The sequence below is a fragment of the Protopterus annectens genome, chromosome 6.part0 (genome assembly GCF_019279795.1).
Source record: "Protopterus annectens isolate FY-2018-M chromosome 6.part0, PAN1.0, whole genome shotgun sequence".
NCBI lineage: Eukaryota > Metazoa > Chordata > Ceratodontiformes > Protopteridae > Protopterus > Protopterus annectens.
Window position 1 is genome coordinate 647,735,255 of NC_056737.1, and position 22,116 is coordinate 647,757,370.

General features: G+C 41.4%; 1 protein-coding gene across 1 annotated transcript in view; it reads right to left on the bottom strand.

The window, feature by feature from the left end:
* The window catches only part of ERO1A (endoplasmic reticulum oxidoreductase 1 alpha), a gene marked incomplete at its 5' end in the record, with an annotated part of 649,578 nt that overhangs the window by 595,707 nt on the left and 31,755 nt on the right, over positions 1-22,116 (bottom strand). Inside the window, 1 exon segment of the mRNA XM_044074334.1 lies at positions 1,088-1,207. Within this exon segment, the coding sequence (XP_043930269.1) occupies positions 1,088-1,207 (120 nt within the window).

Sequence of the window (22,116 nt, forward strand, 5' to 3'; positions counted from 1 at the left end):
AGTGGCTTGAGACAGCTGTTGAGCAATGCGGCAAATGAGATCTGAGGTAACAGGGAGCAGAGCATTCTGCGTAGGACCTTGGCTTGACAGATTTTGGCTGACGCGAGCTTGATATTGGCCGGCTCGGTTCTGAAGATGGAACCGATAACCCACCAGTAAGGAATGAATGAAGATTAACAACATCAGAACAATGCTTACAAATACACCTAGTCTTCTTCCTCAGATTGTCTTCTTGAAAAGAATTGTAGAGTTAAAGTATTAGAAACTTGGGAGTAGCTTGAGGCAGAGGAATCTGATGGTGCCCAAATAACAATGAGAGAAGGTACAAGATTACGGTGAGGCAACCCATAAGAGACTTTCTTCAACCAGCCTCCTGTAGTCTACTGAGCCTATAGCAGACACTGGGGAAGGTACAACCTATGATCACTGATCAGAGTTCAGCAGCACCCTATCTCCACACAGCAAGTGCTAAAAGAACACCTTTTACCTTTGTAGGAGATATGAAAATGAAATGCAATAACCCCCTCCTTTAAATTTTAAACTTAAACTCAGACTTTTGCGGGTTTTTAAAAAGACTTCTGTCTGCATTTCCAAAGTAACAGGACAGATCAGCATATGCAAATGTTCAATTTTCTGAAACTTTAAAATTTAGTTTTCCTATGAAGTAAACCTAACTCCCATATCGAGGCTGTACTCTATCCTCCACTGATTATATAATCATCTCCGGAGTCACTGAACCTTGAAGGCGAGAAAAATGTGCCCTTGCATCAAACATTAATGAATACAGCTTTTTATGAATTATGAAAAGCTCTGATTGCAACACTTGAAGACATGACTTTTACACAGACACAAAAATTTATAAAATGCATACTCAATTCCTTCAACAGTAAATGCATTCCACAAGCAAAAAGCTTACATGAAGGGAGAACTGAAGATCACTAATTCAATGCAGATACCTGAAAAAATGCCATGCATACATAGACTGCATATACAATATAGTATACATATACATTCACACTGTTAAAATAAATACCACATGAACAATACAAACACTGAAATGAACAGCATTATAGTTATATAAAATTACCTTATAGTATCTGAAGTAGTCCATTTCCACAAGCTTTTGTAATTTAGGAAATAATTTGTTGTTATTAAAGTTGTCAATGGTTTCAATATCACATGAGCAATCATCCAAGTAACCAGTAACCTGTAAAACAAAATTCAACACCATCAATTAACAAGTTCTAGAAAATAACATTCACTAGAGTGGTCTGCAAAAAACCTTCTTAAGGTTGTAAATATTGAGATTTGCTCTAATTTCTTCAGTTTATCATACTTCTCAATTTTTTCTTACTCCCACATGTGGAAAACCTTTGCCAGCCCCCCCGCATTCCCTTTCTCATAAACAAATAATACATTATATACACACACACACACACACATATATATATATATATACACACATATATATATATATATATATATATATATATATGTATATATATATATATATATACATATATACATAGATATATATATATATATATATATATATATATATATATATATATATATACACACACACACACACACACACACACACACACACACACACACACACACACACACACACACACACACACACTGTATCTCATAGTATGGTGAATATTTTAAGATGCCACAACCTTGTACTCAGCATAAATTCCCCACATTTGCACATGAAAACTTGACAAGTATATCATAAGCATTATGGTACTGGATGCCTTTTGAAGTTTCAAGGACGACAATTATGAACCTCATCAGAACAGAGCTAAAAGTACAAATGATGGAAACATATACAAAGTCCAAAGCTGCAGTATCCTGAAGTATTCATCCAACTCTGAGAAACAGCTATCTTGATGTTAAAATATGCATGCACGCACGCTTGCATGCATGCACTATGGCACACAAACTGCGAGTATGGTCAATGTTGCAGGCAGAACTTCAGGGAACTCTGCCAAAGGCTGAACTCTCAAGTCCCGCCAGATTTTCACAACGTGGCACCCTCCCTCAGCAACTGCCCTGCCTCAGACAACTTCATGTAACGGGTATAAAGGTGACATCTGCCCATGCCACCTTTGGTACTCTCGCATTTCCCTCTTGGTTAGTGTCAGCCAGGGTAGAAATCGCTGCAGAACTGGAATGGAGCAATTTTAACAAGGTTCCTGAATGGACAACCTGAAGAGCTCTCTCTCCCTATGATTCAGATTCCTGAGTAAGGCTAGGAGAAAAATGAACCATATAAAGGGGGAGGAAACATGCTCCCACAAAGACATAGGAGATGCATGTAGGGGGACCAAGACTGCAACAGTGACCACACTTGAACATCTACTGTTTTGGCACACTGGTTACACTAATGTACTATGTTGTTTATGCAGATCACTGCTGTATTCATAATTTCAGGAAAAATTACCCAAACTGGTGATCTGACAGAGTAACTGGACTACTGGGCATAAGAGATGGCAGTATGCCTTTCAGCATGGCAGAACACTCGATTCTAGTCCCAGATACAAAGTCTGATCTGTAATGTTTCAAAAAGGTATGGTCCAAGGATCATGTGGCTACATCTAAAATATCCTGTGAACTACCTCCCGTCGGGTAGGTTGTAGCAATAACAGTGGCCCTAGTAGAATGTCATCTGAAAATGCTGTCTGAATTTTTCTTGTACAGGGCTGCCACAGACCATGTGACAAACACAATGCAGTGTGCTATTCACTTAGAAATCATGTTCTTGGATACAGGTGACCTTTTTTGGTTTTCAGCAAATGTACTAAACGGTTGGTTTGCATTTCTTCCATATAAAGATGAGTTCTCAGGCTGGAAATAAAGTCTACTTATGGGGTATGAGGTGCAGAATGCCCTCCTGAAAATGCATGACAGGTGGGCTGGATGCCAAGCAGGAGTATTACTGGCAGAAATGGCTGAAAGTTGCACCTTCACTGAAGTATATGCAAAGCCATTACGGAAAAAAAAAAGTCAGGAGAGGTACTGCAGGAACTGTAAGTACAGCCACTCATCTAGGTTGAAGGGTTCTTCTCTGACACAAGATGGCAAACCTATTCCTCTTTGCTACATGATTACCTGTACTTGGCCTCCTACAGTTCCTCATGATTATTATCATGTCCTTACAGTAAAGATGTCCAAAAGGAAGTAAGGTTATACCCTCCAAGCTGCTCAAAGTGGACAAATTAGGTTGTACAAGAGACCTCCTGCATTGCATAAAAAGTTAGAATACTGTGGTAATGATAAAGGTTTCCCTCGACAGCTACAGAATGTGGCTAACCAGTGTTGCCACTGGAAGAAAAGCATATAGGAACATACTCCCCCAATTAGGGGAGGACTCCACAACTCCTATCCAAACTTGTCTGTGTGGTACTCTGCAGCCAACTTTTCTCAGTAGTTTGTTCAGGAGAGAAGCAAAGAGGTATATTCTGGTACACGTCACCTTTTGGCAAGGTCTAGAAATGTTTCTCTGTGTAACATTTCTCTGTGTAACATTCACTCATGTGGGTCCATTAAGTTCCTGCTCAACTGGTTTTCATGAATTATCCTGTGCTAGGATGTATGATGCTATCGGAAACAACTTGTACCACATGGTACTTTGCTTTATGCAGAGTGGAAGACTGTTCCATAGGAGCGGAATCCCCTGTGATGCATTCTTAACATTTTTTTTAAATTATTTTAGCCTATTTACGAGGGGGTGCTAAAAAGTTCTAAACCTGACCAACTTTCTAAATTCTGAGCATTATTTTGCCTAATAGGGTTATTTCAGCTTGGAAAGTGCCAATCTGCAGAATTGTAACACTACGTTTCGATACAGTTTCAGATCATTGATTGAACCATGTCAATGAAAAGTGTGGAATTTAATTGTGGAACTCTGAGCCATCATGAACTTCCTATTCTTGCAGAAGAAAAATATGTCAATGAAAAGTGTGGAATTTAATTGTGGAACTCTGAGCCATCATGAACTTCCTATTCTTGCAGAAGAAAAATTCAAAGGAAATCCATGAATGCATGATGCAAATACTGAGTGACAAGTGCCCTTCTTACTCAACTGTGAAGAAGTGGTGTGCAAACTTTTAGCATGGAGATTGAGCCCGAAGATGCAGCACTGTCTGGGAGGCCTCAAATGGTATCAACATCTGAAATTGTTGACCATGTCCAGGACCTGATTTTGGCAGATATCAGCTAAAACAATTGCTGAGACGCTACAGATGCCAGGGGAGCATTTTGGGTTCATAATCCATGAGCAACTGGATAGGCAGAAGCTGTCAGTCAATTGGTGCTCAAACGTTTGAATACGGACAAGAAAATATGTTGCATGGACACTTCCAAGTTGATTTTGTGGCATTTTCATCGAGCTGGTGCCAACATTTTTGGAACTAGTTACTGTTGATGAAACATGGTTACAAGGCAGCACTCACGTTCACCAAGGCCAAAACAGTTCAAGACCCAAAAGTCACCAGGAAAGGTCATGGCCACAGTGTTTTGGAATGCTGCAGAAAGGAGTTCTCTTTTTGCAAGACAATGCACCGGTTAACAAGGCTGACAAAACAATGGATGTTTTGACGAAACTGAGTGCATAGACCATCCGCCCTACTCACTAGATCTTGCTCCATCTGACTATTTGCTGTTTCCAAACCTTAAAGAGAGTTTGAAAGGGCAGCAATTTGAGTGATTTGGAGGTGATTGCAGCAATGGAGCAGTATTTCAGTGACCACACTTCAGAGATTTTTTGGTAAGGTTACAGAAACTTCAGACATGATGTGACAAGTGTGTTGAACTTCGGGGAGAATATGTTTAATAACTTTTAAGTTTCATGGCTCCACATCATTCCCTTCATCGGGCTTATAACTTTTCATCACCCACTCGTACAATGCAAGATGGGATACAGTGTCAAAAGCCCAGGTAAGATCTAGATGTGCTGTGTGGACTGACTGCTGACTGTCCACTGCCGCTGTAAGCTTCTCAATCAAGTTTACAAAGCTGAGGTGGGGGAAAAAAAAAAAAGTTGCGTTGAATTGTAGAAGATTTTGACTGCGGTGGTGGTGCTGCGGTAGCGGTCGCCTCACAGTAAGATGTTGTCCTGTTCGAGTCTCAGTTAGAGAGTCTTCTGTGAGGAGACATGCGTGAATGGGCATACCTTCGTTGAAGGTTGTGCGTCAGGGCTGGCAACTCGGCACGTAAAAATCTACTGCCAATCATTAGCGGACCGGAGTTCCGCTGTGGCCACCCCTAACCGGGAAAAGCCAAAAGACACAACACAACAAATTTAAGAGGTCAGATCCGATATGTTCCATGGTCTCGCAAACAAGGTTAGTTAGGGGATGAACTTGTAATATCCAAGGATTGTGGTAGGCCCCATTGGTGTAAGAGCAACCACTACAGCAGTTTTCCAAACTTAAGGGACATAAACCTAGATAAATTACCAAGTGCAAGAAGGGTTTAGTAAAGGCATTTTTGGCACTACTAATTAGGTATCCAGGTAAAGTGAGCTCAAGGAAGTAGCATTTTAATTTTATTATGAAGTACAGGAAAGTTGGACTTTCGCGGTGGTGCAGCGGTAGCATTGTTGCCTCACAGCAAGAGGTTCTCCCGGTCGATTCTCGGCTTGGGTTGGGAGTGCCTTCAGTGTGGAGTCTGTATGTCCTCCCCACGGTCGAGTAGGCGTTCGAAAGACATGCGTTGAATGGGCGTGCCCTCGTTGAAGGCTGGGCATCGGGCTGGCAACCAGACACCATAAAAACCAACTGCCAATCATTAGCGGACCGGAGTTCCGCTGTGATGACCCCTAACTGGGAAAAGCCGAAAGACAAACAACAACATGAAGTACACGAACGTTATATTCCAAGTTGCTCCTAAGGGGTAAGTAGGGCTCAGGGATATGTGGAATTTCAGTGACAGCTTCCGGAGTACAAAAATAAACACAATCCGTCTGCAAGTATGTTAGTAATACATTAAGAGTTAGAGTGGCTAATGCCACTTAGGATTAGTTCTGCACAGTGCAATGTACTAATTTTTAATTTCCTATTTTAACTAAAAGGAGGAGCTGTAGTTCTTTGGCTTCTGATGATAGTTTCAGTTTAGGTTCAGCTCTGGCCTTTCTGATCATTTTTCATTCCTTGCTGACATTTTTGATTTAAGTCTAATGCATACAGATTTTTCATGGGACTTCAGACAGATTTTTTCCTTTGTTATACAGCTTCTAATGGGGGACCAACAAGGTAGTTTATTTTAAAATGCCCCATTACATTTAGTTTTAGTAGGGACTGCTAGATCTGTACACCTTGTGTGTGACTAGAGTTCAGATGAAAAGGTAGCAGCTACAGCTTCAGAAAAAGACTGCTAACACTGCAAGTAAATGGACAGCTCATCACAGCATTACAGCAAACGTATAGGCCTGAAGTCCTTGAATTTAGATTTGGTTTACCATTGTGGGGTTAGCACCTTTAAAGAAGAAGATTATTAATCAGTGGTCCAACTTATTCAGGAAAGGCAATAATAAAGGCTTGGTACACTTACAGACGATGTTAATTGGGGGTCATCTCCAACATATTCTAGCTCCTAATGGTCTGGTTAACTATTTGTACTAAAGGATCTAAGGAGTTCATAGGTTCATAGGTTGGTACTAGGCTATCAGCCCTAGGGCCTATACAAGCCTAGCCATAACAATTCCCTGGCTATTTCTTCCCACATTATTTACTTTCCTGGACCCCTGTCTAGCAGGGAGATTGACGTGATCCCGACGTGATCCCTGGGGTGAATTTCCTTTCTCCCATCCAATCGTCAAGGTTCCTCTTGAAGAGGTCCAAAGAGGCACTCTGCTTGACATGTATGGGCAATCTATTCCAGAGTCTGGGGAGTCTCTGGGTCAGGAACCTATCCCTCCAGCATGTTTTGTTTATTGTGATGACAAGGTTTAGATCCCTGGAGCGTGTAGCTCTGAGGGATTGGGATTTCTTTAAGTGTAGCATGTCCAACAGCTCTGGGTTTGACATGGCCTTGTATGTTAAGCAGAGATCGCCTCTGAGTAGACGATATGCAACAGAGTATAGCTGGAGTTTTTAAGGGGTCAGCGTGGGGCATCTGCTTTAGGCCTGTGATTCTTTTAGTGAGGTATTTCTGAGGCCTTTCCAGTTGTTGCAGATGTCTTGAGAGGTACATACCAAATGGGGCGTTGTATTCTATAATGGGTCTAATGAGGGATGAGTACAGTGGGACAATGACCTCCTTTTTTCTGGATGAAAAGCCCTTTGTGATGAGGTGTGCCACATAGAAGGATTTCCTGACTGTTGTGGCGATGTGGTTATCGAAGGTGAGACCACTGTCCACCTGTGTCCCTAAGTCTCTTATCACACTTTCTGTGTTTAGTGTACTGCCACCTATATGGTAATTCATGGATACATGTTTTTTCCCAAAGGGGATAACAATACATTTCTTGGCATTGAGCTTGAGCCCATGGCTCTGGCACCAAGCATCTGTTTCTGTAAGGCCCTTTTGTAGAGTATCCACATCATTTGGTGATTCAATAATGGATCACAGTTTGCAGTCATCTGCAAACTTTGTTAGCCAGAGTCCCTTAGTGTTGACCTGTACTTCAGAGAAGTAGATGCCAAACAAGAGCAGCCCCAGGACTGAACTCTGAGTTCTTGTTTACAAGGGCTAGAAATATTTGGGTGTACCCAGACTTAGCAGTGCAGGTGCACCCGTTACTGTAGAATAATTAAAATTGTTCAATATAAAAAAGTTTTTGATAATGGCACTTCACTTAGTGCATTTAGCAAACTGTCACAGTCTTTTAAGGACATGGATAATGCCCTACAGCATACTATAAATTGATAATTCAACTCTAATGTGTTCTTACCTTAGTCAGTATTAGGGTAATGGGGATTTGCCAAGAGGTGAAATTATCCCAGTCATATACTGAGATACCTCCTTAGTATCTGTGAAGATATGTGAAGGCTGCCAGCCTAGCTAGATAGCATTTTATGAAGAATTCTGTGTTATTGTTAAATATGAATATAATCCATAGGCTTGTCCTCTTAAATGTAAGAAAACTGTGTTAAATGTTGAACTTCAAAAATGTAACCACAGTGCACTCTGCTGGAAGAAAGCTGATAAGTCAAGCATTGTATGACTGATCACAAAGATCGGAGACAATGTCTGGACTAAGGAATCCCGTCTATTGTTTTGACACCAGAGTTAATTGCTGTTGTTTTGACACCAGAGTTACTTGTTAGATTTTACACATATAAATGTCTTTTATTGCTATAGTTTCCTGGCCAGGTGCAAGATCAAAGAAATGTTAAAACTCTGAGTTTATGTTAGCCTGGGAACCAGAGAAGAATGATGTAATCTAAAATGAGTCAGCAGTGATGTATTACCAATGTAAGACATATCAGAGACAAAGAGAAAGCATTTTGGATTTTGTCTGAAGAACATCACTTACCAGTACTCTTGTCTTTGCTCTATATGTAAAGTTTATTTAGAACTGCAATTGCTCTTAGAGTTAGATAGGAATTTAGTCAGATTTAGTTTAGTTGTTTTCTATATTTATGTCAGACTACTCTACAGTATTATTTTAAAAATTTTCCTGTGATTTCTGAACTCTTGACTAGCACTGTGTTGAACTGAGAAGATTTGTCTTGTGTTTGTATTATTTATTATTAAATATTTTTAAACCTTTCAACTGTGACTGTTTTGTGTAAAGATAATTTAAGCTCTAGAGTACTTGCATTTATTTGGTGATACTGTACAAAGCCACTCCAAATAAGTCTTGCTGTGTGTCACACTTACTAACTGGATAATAATATTGCACAGTAATAAATTGGACACCCTTTGGTAAGGGCCTTTTTAGTAGCTGATAAGAGTAGTTGGTGGCAGTGATTACTACCTTATAGCCTGGCAGGAGGTGGCATAGCTGGAGAACCTGTGCCAGCCTTCCCCAGGAGTGTCTGTGTGTTTCTATATAAACCAAATAAAGTGTCTGTGTGTGTCAGCTACTTGGGCAGGGACACTGGTTGAACAGAGAGGGCACCGGAGGTTTTGGCTTGACTATTCAGCTGAGATCTGTACCCTATAGCTGCGCCAGTGGGAAGTCTTACTGGGGATCTGGAGAGAAAGTGAGAAACCAGCCCCTGACTGACTGTGATCTCTGTGTGCTCTTAAGGAAAATTGTACTTTTACTCTGTGTGTACTTTTTATCCTTCCCAATGTGGATGCCCTTCACTGGTGTTTGTGGTGAGGATCGGGTCTCCTTGATTACTAGGCCAGTGCACGGGCGTCACAGTATCCTTAAAATCTGAAAGCATGGAAGATGCTGAATCCAGGTATGGATAGGGTGCTATCCTTGCACTAAAACTAAGACAACTTGCAACACAAACATGGATGTGCCCTAAACATAGGAAAACCTTAAAATCAGGTAGTTAATTGATCTTTTCTGAAGAGCCCAAAGTTTCATGTGTTTACCACTGGAAATGATCTCTCATTAAACAGAAAGCCTCTCCAAAGGAAAGGTCTTCTAGGAGAGAGTCAACAGCAAAGGTGTCCTTACTATATGTGTCTCAGAATGAGGATGAACAACATTTTTTTATAATCCAGTCCTCTACTGAATCTAAAAAACAAACAAAAAAAAAATGGACCTCACAGTACACTGTTCTTTCTCTTTCTGAAAACTGGACTCCAGACACAGAAGTGGGTGCCGGATCAAGCTTTAATATTTGTAGGAACTGGAAGCATTCCTGAACCAGCTTAACTCAATTACAGAAGGAAGGCAAAACTAGGGACTGGTGGCCCACGAAGATGCTGTTCTTGATACATGTAGACTTCAAAGGTCTTATAACAATGGCAGGCAATAAGGGATTTAGAAACCCTAGTGGGAGACATCCCAAAGTTTCTGCTTCTTAACAGCATGGACTTCTTCCTTCACCATTACCAAACAGATACTACCAACCACTTGAGTGATAATTACATGGTGATCATGCACATAAATCTGTTTTTTTGCCCACCATTAACTCTGATAACTGTTCAGGCTGGTGGACAGGACAGGGGCCAATGGTGTAGCAGCTTCCTTCTCCAGAGATCTCAGCCATAACAGATGTCAGGACTTGTCTGCTACAGCACACGTCTGTGCTGCAAATATCAGACTTAAGATCCTGAAAACAGTCACCGGACAGTTTCCTATTGCCTTTGCTTTACATTTATCCTATTTTTTTCCTTTTCTGAGGGGACATCTATTTAGCTAGAGTACAAATCTAAGGACATGGCAGGCCTAATCAAGATGGCCAATAGTTTATTTTTGCTCAGGTAAGGTGGGACTTAACTTCTGGTCCTAGCAGCCCTGGATTTGAATCCCTTGTAAATATTGGAATTAATAACACTGATCTAATCCTAGGCAATAAATACATTGTAGAAATTTTTAAAGGAAGAGTAGCTTTAATCCGGGTGAACATGTGCATGTGAAGGTATATGCCTTCATACAATGCTTCCTAACAACCCCTAAACTAACATGAACAAGTACCTACCCTAAGCAAAAACAGTACAAATGATCTGTTGACCTTACTGTTCTAACTGTGGACAATGCACAGAAGTACCACTAGAAAAGAGAAGGAAAGTGCATCTGTAGGAATACAGAAGTGGCAGTAACAAGTCAAAAGGATTCAGTGGGTGAAGGAACAGTACAGTATATAGAATATAGATTAAAGAAAAAACAAGTATAGTCAAAAAACAAAATATTCTAGAAGAGTAGAATGAGGTTGTGACGTCCGGCTATATACCACCGGACTGGCAGCAATAAATATGATGTCCGGCAAATATCCCACCAGACTGCCAACAATTAAATGATGCTCCTTACTATTCTGGGTCAGAAACTAAGGAGCTTCAATCCTCACTATTGACTCCAATACGAGACTGTCACTTAAACAGAAGTAATTTCACAATTTTACCCTAAAAGCACAACAGGAACACACTCTATTTTCATGGGACTGGACTATAAACCTCTGTCTACCTCAAATGCAACTCCTTATACACTTCAGAGCAATTTGTCCCAGTTTAAGACCTCCGATACACTCACACGCAAAGTAAATTTAAATCTCACACATCCAGACACTTCTGGGAAAGCCTGACACAGATTTCCAGCTGTGTCCCTTCCTCAAAATAATATGGTAATGCTGCCACCAGAGTGTCTTCATGCCCTTCTAAAGGGATGTCTAATTATGAAAATTAAACATCAAAATAAACCATGGCTATGACCATAAGTGACCAGAACTTCAATGTGACCTGGGGGAATATCAAACAGGTATAAGTACTCTCCAATCTCTAAAGAAAAACACTAACTTCCAGCCACGATGTAAAGTAATGAAAAACATTAAATATTTAAAATGATTACAAGAATGTTAATCAATAGCTTCCAATAAACACCAGATTTCAATCACCAGAAATTTAAATTAAACTGTAGGATAGGAGTCCATTATTCTAAAAAAACTAATAACTAAGCTTTCCTAATCTAATAAAAGAATACTGTCCCTGATCTAATCTAACATATAACACATAACAGCAAGGCAAAGACAGGCTTATATTTTTTTTGGTGAGTTCTCTTTCATGGGTGTCCACTGAGTGCACAGCACTGTGACTACTTCACAAAACTGCTCAGCACTTGACAAATTGCAGTCTCAATGGTCTTATTTAAAAAAAAAAATAACAGTCATAGGTTTGAAAAAGTTCTTTTTCTGTCAATCAGCTGTTTAATCACTTAGCAACCAGGAACATTCTAATGACATCACTCACTGTTCAGCTGATTCTTCACAGTACTTTAAAATGTCCCTCTCAAGCATGCACAATTAGAAATGCATCAAAAAACGGACAGATTCTCTAAACATTTGGTATAAATGGGAATATTTAACATTTAAAAAACGTATTTACATTTCCCAATTAGACATACTGGCATGCAATACAAGTCAATCCGAAAATATACACAAATCTCCTGCCAGACATACAGATGACAGTTGTTGATCAGTGTGTGTGTATGTACTTTTAAGAAGCTATCCAAGGGCTTGTTGTTGTTGTGTCTTTCGGCTTTTCCAAGGGCTTGTACAAGTGTATAAATACTGAGCACGTGCGGGCCTGACTGCCATTTTGTAGTTAGCTGTTGAAATGTAAATATGTGTGTGTGTGTATTATATACACACACACACATATATATATATATATATATATATATATATATATATATATATATATACACATACATATATACACACATATACATACATACACACACACACACACAACCTGTCTGTTAACCAGTTCATTTGTATTTTATGATGCTGCTATACATCCTGATGTGTTTTTATCTATTAAAGCATCGAAATGAAATACCTCGCCTGCTTGTCATCTACGTTAGAGAAGGACAGGCAACATGATGCCAGAAGTGGCATGTCTAAAGGACATGAAGTTAGAGGCAGCATGGCTAAAACAACTTAAGGCACTTACTTGGAACTGGTGGAATATAGAGGAGTGAATCATCCCTACTGTACATATACTTTGAAAAACAGGTCAGAAACAAAATCCAGATATTAAAACTTGTTCAGCACTACTACTTATTCACAAAATATGAAACAAGGCATACAGAACGTTCTAAACAATATTTGTATAAACTGATATGTATGATACTGATAAAAATATTCAAATTACTATGTAAAATGTTTGAAATAAAGTCCGAATTGCATAAAATGAATAAAATAAGGGGAAGTGACTGCATTTTTTAATACATGCTTAGTGAATCTGTATTTTTGTATTAGTCAAAGATATCCAAGTTATCAGAAGTGTATAAAGTGTTTGCATGTTTGTGCAGTTATATATTAACAAGATACAGCCATTACAGAGCACATTTCGCAAAAGTACAATATTGTGAAGAGTATTGTGCATTTGGCTGTTATTACAAGCTCACAGAACAGTTTGTTCGTACGTAAATACAAGGGCCATATTTTCAGTGTCTGAGAATACTGGTGAGCATGGCAGACGGATTTCAAAAACCCAGTGCACTTGTGTTTAACAGTAATACTGCTGAGAACTGGAGAGTATCTGAGCAAGAGTATGAGTATGACACTTTCATACAGGATGCATTTTCTGATAAAGATGACTTAATGGTATGTAGCACGTGGTTAAAAGAAACAGGCCCAAGCACATGGTAGCAACTGTAGCCTCTGCAGCACTCATTGGTAAATCCCAGAACTTTCCATCAAATTCCAGAGTTCTCAGTCTCAGTGAAGCACAAGAGTGAGTCAGCAAACTCAAAGCATGGACCCCAACCTAGTTTCATTGCCAATGTCATAATTGTGGTGGAAGTCCCGAATTTAAAACGGAAAAAGGTTTCGATTTTGGTCAACAATGCCACAAATGCAATAAGTGGAATAATTTCAAAAGGTTTTGTAAATCAAAAGGCCCACAATCTTTTATTAAGATGGAACATTTTAAGAAATGAGTTGATCAATTAGGGAGCAGCAAATCTACTCTTTATGTTGATGGTGTGTCAGTGCTTCGTGAAACAGTCAATGCAGTAGATTTAAGGGCAAAGAGTAAAGTATTTTGTACTGTTTGGATAAATGACATACCCCTAGAGCTCAAAGTTGATACAGGTTCCAAGTGCAATGTTATGTCAGTAGAAACATTTGCTAGAGTGCGTCATGGTGAAAGACTTGATTTGGCAAGGTATGTGAAGCTTGTTGCTTATGGAGGTGAAGAAATTCAGACTGAAGGCATGTCAAGAGGCATCTTCAGTCATTATTAAGGCTCAGGAGACAGTTTGAAAAAGGGACTGCTTTTACTGACTAAGGAAGTCCACCAAGTTAGCTTGAAAGACCACTAATCTAATTTCGTCCCTTTGGGAAAAACCCGGTTCCCATGAATTACGACATTGATGTCAGTCCACTGAACACAGAAGCCGTTATAAGAGATCTGGGGACACAGGTTGACATCAACCTCTCTTTTGACCACCACATTGCCACTGTGGTCAGAAAGTCCTTTTATTTGGCACATCTCATTACTAAGGGTTTTGCATCCAGGAAGAAAGGTCATCGTCTCCCTCTATTCTTCCCTCATTAGGCCAATCATAGAGTGCAATGCCCCATTTAGCATGTACCTCACTAAACACCTGCAATAACTGGAGAGGCCGCAAAAGTACCTCACAAAGAGGATCCTAGGCCTTAAACATTTGTCCTATATGGCCAGACTAAAAACCTCCAACTATTCTCGGTTTCATATCGCCTACTTAGAGGCAATCTCTGCTTGACTTACAAAGCCACGTCTGACCCAGCACCGTTAGAAATGCTACATCTAAACAAATCCCAATCCCTCTACACCACACACTTCAGAGACCTCAACCTCATTACCACAATCAACAGAACATGCTGGAGGGACAGGTTCATAACCTAGAGACTGCCCATGCTATGGAATATACTTCCCATACATGTCAAGAAGAGCACATCACAAGCCCTCTTCAAGAGAGATCTTGATGAGTGGATGGGAAATACAAAATTCACCCCAGGGATCACTCCAGTGGCTTTACTCGACAGAGGCACAGGGAACTAAGGTTGGGTGGCACGATGCCGAATAATCCTATGGGCTAGGCTTGTAAAGGCCCCAGGACCATTAGCCTAGTACACACCTATGAACCTATAAACCTATGTATGCTGATCTTTTCGAAAACAAACTAAGGGAGCTTCCAGTTGTGTACTCAGTAAAGTTAGATCCAGATGTCAGTCCAGTTATCAGGGCAGCATGAAAAGTTCCAATAGCCATGCAAGACAGGGTTAAAGCCGAGCTAGATAAAATGGTGCGACAAGGTGTGATTTGTCCAGTTGGAACTCGAACTGAGTGGGCATCTTCCATGATGGTAGCTCATAAGAAAAGCTCAAATGGCATCAAAATATCTACTGATCCACGAGATTTTAACAAAGCACTAAAAAGACATCATCCAATGCACAAAGTTGAAGAAGTCACAGCTTTGATGCCAAATGCCATTGTTTTTCTGTCTTGGACGCAGAGAGTTCATTTTTGGCAAATTCAGCCTGACAAAAAATCCTCATTGCTCACTACTTTCAGTACTCCATTTGGCAGGTACAGATTTCTGAGAATGCCATTTGGGATAAATTCTGCAAGTGAAGTTTTTCAACGTGCAATGGAGCAACTCTTTTCTGGGTATCCTTGTGCTACTACAGTAGAGGACATACTAGGAGGTAATGATGAAGCTGAACATGACAAAAACGTCAGCAAAGTTCTAGAAAGAGGACATCAAGTGAATCTTAAGCTCAATCCACAGAAATGCAAATTCAGGCTACAAGAGGTTACTTATGTTGGTCATTTGCTATTTCAGGCCTATGACCAGACCCTTCTAAGCAAACAGCCATTCTCAAGATGCCAGCTACAGGCAACGTTCAAGCTCTGCAACGTTTTCTTGGCATGGTTAACTACGTAGACAAGTTCATTCCACGGGTTCATAGGTAGGTATTGGGCTATCTGCCCGAAGGCATATATTAGCCCAGCCACGTTGTGCGGTATTCACCGCCCCTTTGGTTAGTTCCCTAGGCCCTTGATCTAGCAGCTAGTACCCTTGGCCCCTATCTAGTAGAGCTGTTAGAAAGTTCACACCAGGGAACATACCGTTACCCATCCACTCATCACGGTTCCCCTTGAAGAGTGATAGTGAGGGGCTCTGTCTTATGTAGATCAGGACCTTGTTCCATAGCAAGGGAAGTCTTTGCGAAGGGAATCTATCCCTCCAGCAGGTTCTATTCATTGTTGTGCTAAGGTTTATATCCCTAGAGCGTGTAGCTCGAGTAGATTTTGTTTTGCTGAGATGGAGCATGTTCAACAGTTCTGGGTTGGACATGGCTCTGTATGTTAGACAGAGATCGCCTCTGAGAAGGCGGTATGCAACAGAGAAAAGCCTTAGTTTTTTCAATCGTGCTGCATAGGGCAACTGTTTGAGGCCAGTAATCCTCTTAGTGAGGTACCTCTGTGGTCTCTCCAGCTGCTGGAGATGCCTAGCCAGGTACATTCCAATTGGTGCATTGTTCTCAATAATGGGTCTGATGAGGGAAGAATAGAGGGGCACCACTACATCCTTACATCTTGATGAGAACCCTTTCGTGATCAGATGGGTCACATAGAAGGATTTTCTAGCCACCTTGACAACATGGTTATCAAAGGAAAGCTGACCATCTACTTGGGTCCCTAGATCCCTTATTACTTCTCCAGATTTCAGGGGGTTACCTCCTATGTGGTAGTTCGCGGGTACTCTGTTTTTTCCAAAGGGGATTACTATGCATTTTTTAGCATTTAACTTGAGACCATGGCTTTGACACCATGCGTCAGTCTCATTATGGCCCTTCTGGAGGGTATCCATGTCGGCCGGAGACTCTATTATAGCACCCAGTTTGCAGTCATCGGCAAACTTGGACAGCCACAGCCCTTCAGTGCTTGCCTGTACTTCTGAGAAGTAGATACCAAACAGGAGAGGCCCCAGGACAGAGCCCTGAGGCATAAAGCTCGTTACTGGTCTGGATTTGGACATAGATCCCGCTACTCTTACTTTGTGGGATCTGTCTGACAGCCAGTTTGCGATCCATCTTGTGACGCAAGGGTTTATGCCCAGGTTGGTGAATTTATCAATAATATCCGAATGGGGAATGGTGTCAAATGCTTTAGCAAGGTCAAGGTAAGCCATGTGTACCTCCTTTCCCTTATCTACAGCCTGAGTAACTGTCTCAAAGAAGTCCACCAGGTTCAGGAGGCATGATCTGCCCTTGACGAAGCCGAACTGTGTGGGGTTGAGTGTTTGGAGGTTCCCAATTCCATAATGATTCGCTCCATTGCCTTACAGATCAGACTGGTCAGGCTTATTGGTCGGTAGTTCCCATGGTCGGTTGTGGGCCCACTCTTGTGCAGCGGAACCACCGTTGCTGTGCGCCATTCTATGGGCACATACCTTGTCGAGAGGCCAAGACTGAACAGGGTATTCAGATGCGGGGTTAATTCATTTTGGAGTTCGCGTATGACACAGGCCGGGACACCATCTGGTCCCAGTGTTTTTAGCTTTACATAGAGCCTTATTAACCAACGTATCAGTAATAATTGGAGTTACACAATCCCCTGGAATAGTAATAGGCCCTGTAGGTGGTGAGGGGAGGGGAGAAATTTGCACTGAACCTATCAGCCAAGATGTTGGCAATGTCGGTGTATTTTGTTCCATTTTGCACTAGCTCAGAACAGACCTGAGCGTTGCCATTTTGGCTTTTGACGTAATCATAGAAGTCCTTATGGTTATCCTTGGCGTCCTTGGTAACCTTCTTTTCGAAACTGGCTTTAGTTGACTTGAGGGCCCTCAATTTCTTACTAATCCTGATCATGGATGATTTTTCTACTTGAGATTTCTTACTAATCCTGATCATGGATGATTTTTCTACTTGAGATTTGGCCTTTTTTTGTATAAGTCTCCTCCTTTTATTGTATAGTTTGCTTATGGCTGGGGTCTACCAGACTGGTTTCTTCTTGCGTGAGGAAGGAGTCTTGGTTTTATTTGGGATAGCATGGTCCATGCAATCCTGAAGATGTATATAAAGTGCCTTGGTGTAGGATTCTGCATCCTGGATATCATTATCCTTATGCAAGGGAATAGTGAAGATTTCCGCTTCTGACGCAAGTAGTTTGAAGTTTGCTTTGGAAAGGTTTTTTACGATGGTTTCTTTGACTGGGGGAGGTGGAGGGGTGAGGATGTCCAGGGTTATCAGTCTGTGGTCTGATCTGACCAGAGAGGGAGTGATAACGGGTGTGGTACAATGGGCGCCCATATTTGTGATGACTAAATCCAATATGTTGTCCCCTCTAGTGGGAGAACATACCAGTTGTTCAAGGGCATTTGAATTTATAAATTCTATGAACCACTTGGCATAGGAGTTAGAACTTTGGTAGTTCGCCCAGTCTATACCAGGGTAGTTGAAATCACCCAAAATTATGGTGTTGGGTAGGACCTTTATATTTTCCAATGCCTCAAGGAATGCTGAGTGAGCATCTTGGGACATGGTGGGCAATCTATAACAGGCTACGACTTGAAATGTGGTTTTGCCTGCTGATAGTTGCACATGGATGATCTCTGGGGCATCATGCTGCACCAGTAACCTGGAGATGTGGGTATCCTTGATGAATATGGATACACCTCCGCCCTTTGTACTGCGATCCGGTAACTGAGGCCGGAAGGTATGATATGAATTGTAACCTGGTAGTGCTGGGGTGCTCTCTGGAGCCTTGAACCAGGTTTCCGTCACTGCACAAACATCGATTTTCTCCATACTGAGGAGTGCCTTGAGTGAGTGCATTTTGAGGTTGGGACTTCTGGCGTTGAGTAGCATTACCCTTAGTTTTTGGTTACCTGTGCTGGTTACGGTGGTTGGTTTGTCCTTTGAGCCTTGCCTAAAAAAGGCACTATGGGAACGGCAAGAGCCTTGGCCAGTATTCAAAAGCCTAGGAGTGACAGGTGCAAACCATGGCTGGCGAAACAGCGAGGCTTGTCTATCATGTCATCCCAGGCAGACAGACACTGGATCCCCTTAGAATGACACCAGAAGCTTAGCCAATTGTTGAAATTGCTCATTTTGTCTTTGTATTGTGGTATCATTCTAGGTGAAGGTAGTATGCTACTCAAGGTCAGGGTCATACCAGCTTGGGCTACATGATCAGAGAGCTCCTCAATGTCTCTTTTCATGTAGTCCAGGGAGGTACGTCTTAGATTATTCACACCAACATGTACAATGACAGTGTCATACTTGTTCTGAACTGACCTAAGTGCCTGTGTTATGTGGCGGATCCTAGCACCCAACAAGCGGACAGTAACCTTCTCCTTGTTCAGCCTTGTGAGTGGAACATCTGTGTGCCTTACTATAGAGTCTCCTATTACTAGCGTGTTGGGTATGGTGTTTTGCCTTAGGGGCTGTCATGAGGCACACTGCTGAGGTGAATTATGTGTTTTCTGGCTTGTGCTTGGAGGTGCTTGTCTGCTTTGGAGGGCACAGTTTCTTTTTCAGATTGGTACCTAGTGCCTCCGAATATGTTTTTGTGTATTTATGTGTATGTTTTGCCGGTGCTTGTTTTGTAGATCCATGTGTGACTGGTGGTGTGATGCTAGTGTGTCTCTTCTCCTCTTGACTGTCTGTTATAGTCATGGGTTGAGAGTGCTTAGCCTCCAGTCTGGCTGTGTATTTCCATCTCTCACAAGTGTTTGTGTCTAGAGGTAAGAGGAGAGGATTGTCTGTATACATGAGGCACTTGTGACATTGCCTCAGGATGCCCAATTCCACCAGATGAACTGGAGAGTACACCTGAAGCTGACCTCTGGACATGTTTGGAAAAGTGAGTTTCACTTGTCTTACGGACAGTCGAGGGTCTTAAGCTGTATTATAAAATAGTGCTATCTAGGAGATTTGGAAAATAATAGTGCTTTCTAGGAGATTTGGACAAGTGCTGATTTGGGTTCTGCAAGTTCTGCAATAAGAGCAGTTGATCTGAAGCACTTGAGTTGAGGCTTGCCTAGTTTTAAGAGAAAATTTGCAGCGCAGACTTTGTGGAGCCAGGAATAGTATACCCCAGCAGCTCTATGCGCAAGACCGCACAAAAAGAGAGAGTTGCAGGGTTTTAAGAGAGAGAGATCAAAGAGTTTGGAACTGACCCAAAATGGCCAATAAAACTACAGTTTCTAACCAGTAACCACTCCTACAGGGACAGGCAGGCTGCTCAGTGTTAACCACTGCCACTGGTGAACACAGAGACTTCCCTTTAGCCCAAATAAGCACTGGCCTCCAAGAAACTTAGAAACAGTTCAGAACAGCAACTCTGTAACTGAACTTGAATTATAGACAGTGGGAAAATAGCAAGATTTTTTTTTTTTTGTTAAGGATAGCAGACACACACAAGTAGCAAACTAGTCAGAACAGTGCAATAAATGACCCCAACATGTGTGTGCTAGATCAGAGGCAGGTAAAATGCAATTTTAAGAAAAAATTATTTTAAATTAAGTGCAACACAGAAAATGCAATAAACAGGCTCTAGGTATGTTCTAAATACTGTTTCTAACACAGATATCAACTTTTGCAAGCAAGAAATCACTGAAAAGTAGGCGGCAATGCAGTTTTTCTAAGAAATAAAATCAGAAGAAAATACTTAAAAATCTCAAATGTGGCTCATTTCTTCTCTCAGCGTTTCCTCCTCTTGGTAGGTGCACACAAAGATGTCTAATGGTCTTGGTTACAGCAGCATCAAAGAGCATTGGATGTCCTGAAACAGAGAATTGCTAGTCCACCAACTTTCAGATATTATGATATTCACAAGCCAGTTACACTTTCCTGAGATGCTTTGAAATTTGGTCTAGTTCCAATTATTCTACAAGAGGATCAACCTGTTGCCTATGCATAGAGAACTCTTACCCAAACTGAAATGCAGTATGTCCAGATTGAGAGAGAGCTTTTGGAAATTGTGTTTGCATGTTCAGAGTTCCATGATTATGTTTATGGTACACCTATCCAGATCAAAACAGACCACCAACCTCTAGTCACTATCTAGAAAGCCTATTATACATTCAGCTCCAGCCAGACTGCAATGCAGAGACTGCAAAAGTATAATTTCAATCTTGTCTACAAGAAAGGCAAACTACTTTATTTTGTTGATACATTATCCAGATCGCTCAGAACAACACAGAACAGCAGGAGAATGAGAACCTTGATTTTGAAGTCATAGAAGTGCAACACTTTTCTTCCACATGTCATGATGAGATGAGAGCTCACACAGCCACACATCTACTTTTACAAAGGCCCAACCACTTTACCAAGGCCCAACCACTTTACCAATCAAGGATGGTCATCAAAGCAATCTAGTTTATCTCAAGAAGTGCAACCTTATTTTCCATACAGAGATGAAATTTTGTCTGACATCATCATCATCTTTCGGCTTTTCCCGTTAGGGGTCGCCACAGCGGATCATCTCTTTCCATTTCTTCCTATCCTCTGCATCTTGCTCTGTCACACCAACCGTCTGCATGCCCCCTCTCACCATGTCCATAAACCTTATCTTAGGCCTTCCTCTTTTCCTCTTTTCCTCTTACCTGGCAGCTCCATCCTTAGCATCTTTTTCCCCAATATACCCATCATCCCTCCTCAGCACGTCCAAACCAACGCAATCTCGTCTCTCTTGCTTTGTCTCCAAACTGTCCAACATGAGCTGACCCTCTAATATACTGAATTCCTAATCCTATCCATCCTAGTCACACAGAGTGCAAATCTTAACATTTTTAACTCTGCCACATCCAGCTCGGACTCCTGCCTTTTTGTTAATGCCACTGTCTCCAACCCATATAACATAGCTGGTCTCACTACTGTCTTGTAGACCTTCACTTTCACGCCTACTGGTACCAGTCTGTCACAAATCACTCCTGACACTCTTCTCCACCCATTCCACCCTGCCTGTACTCTCTTCTTCACCTCTCTTCCACATTCACCATTACTCTGAACTGTTGATCCCAAGTACTTAAACTCGTCCGCCTTTACCAACTCTATTCCCTGCCTCCTCACCATTCCTCTACCCTCCCTCTCATTTACACACATATATTCTGTCTTAGCCCTGCTGACCTTCATTCCTCTGCTCTCTAGAGCATATCTCTACCCGCTCTCTCTACCTCTCCAGAGTCTCCTCAACCTGATTCCTACTCTCACTACAGATCACAATGTCATCTGCAATCATCATAGTCCACGGGACCTCCTGTCTGATCTCATCTGTCAACCTGTCCATCACCACTGCAAATAAGAAAGGACTCAGAGCTGATCCTTGATGTAATCCCACCTCCACCTTAAATGGATCTGTCACTCCCACTGCAGTCCTCACCACTGTCACACTACCCTCGTATATATCCTGTACCACTTTTACATACTTCTCTGCCACTTCCAACTTCCTCATACAATACCACAACTCTTCTTTAGGCACCCTGTCATATGCTTTCTCCAAGTCTACAAAGACACAATGCAACTCCTTCTGACCTTC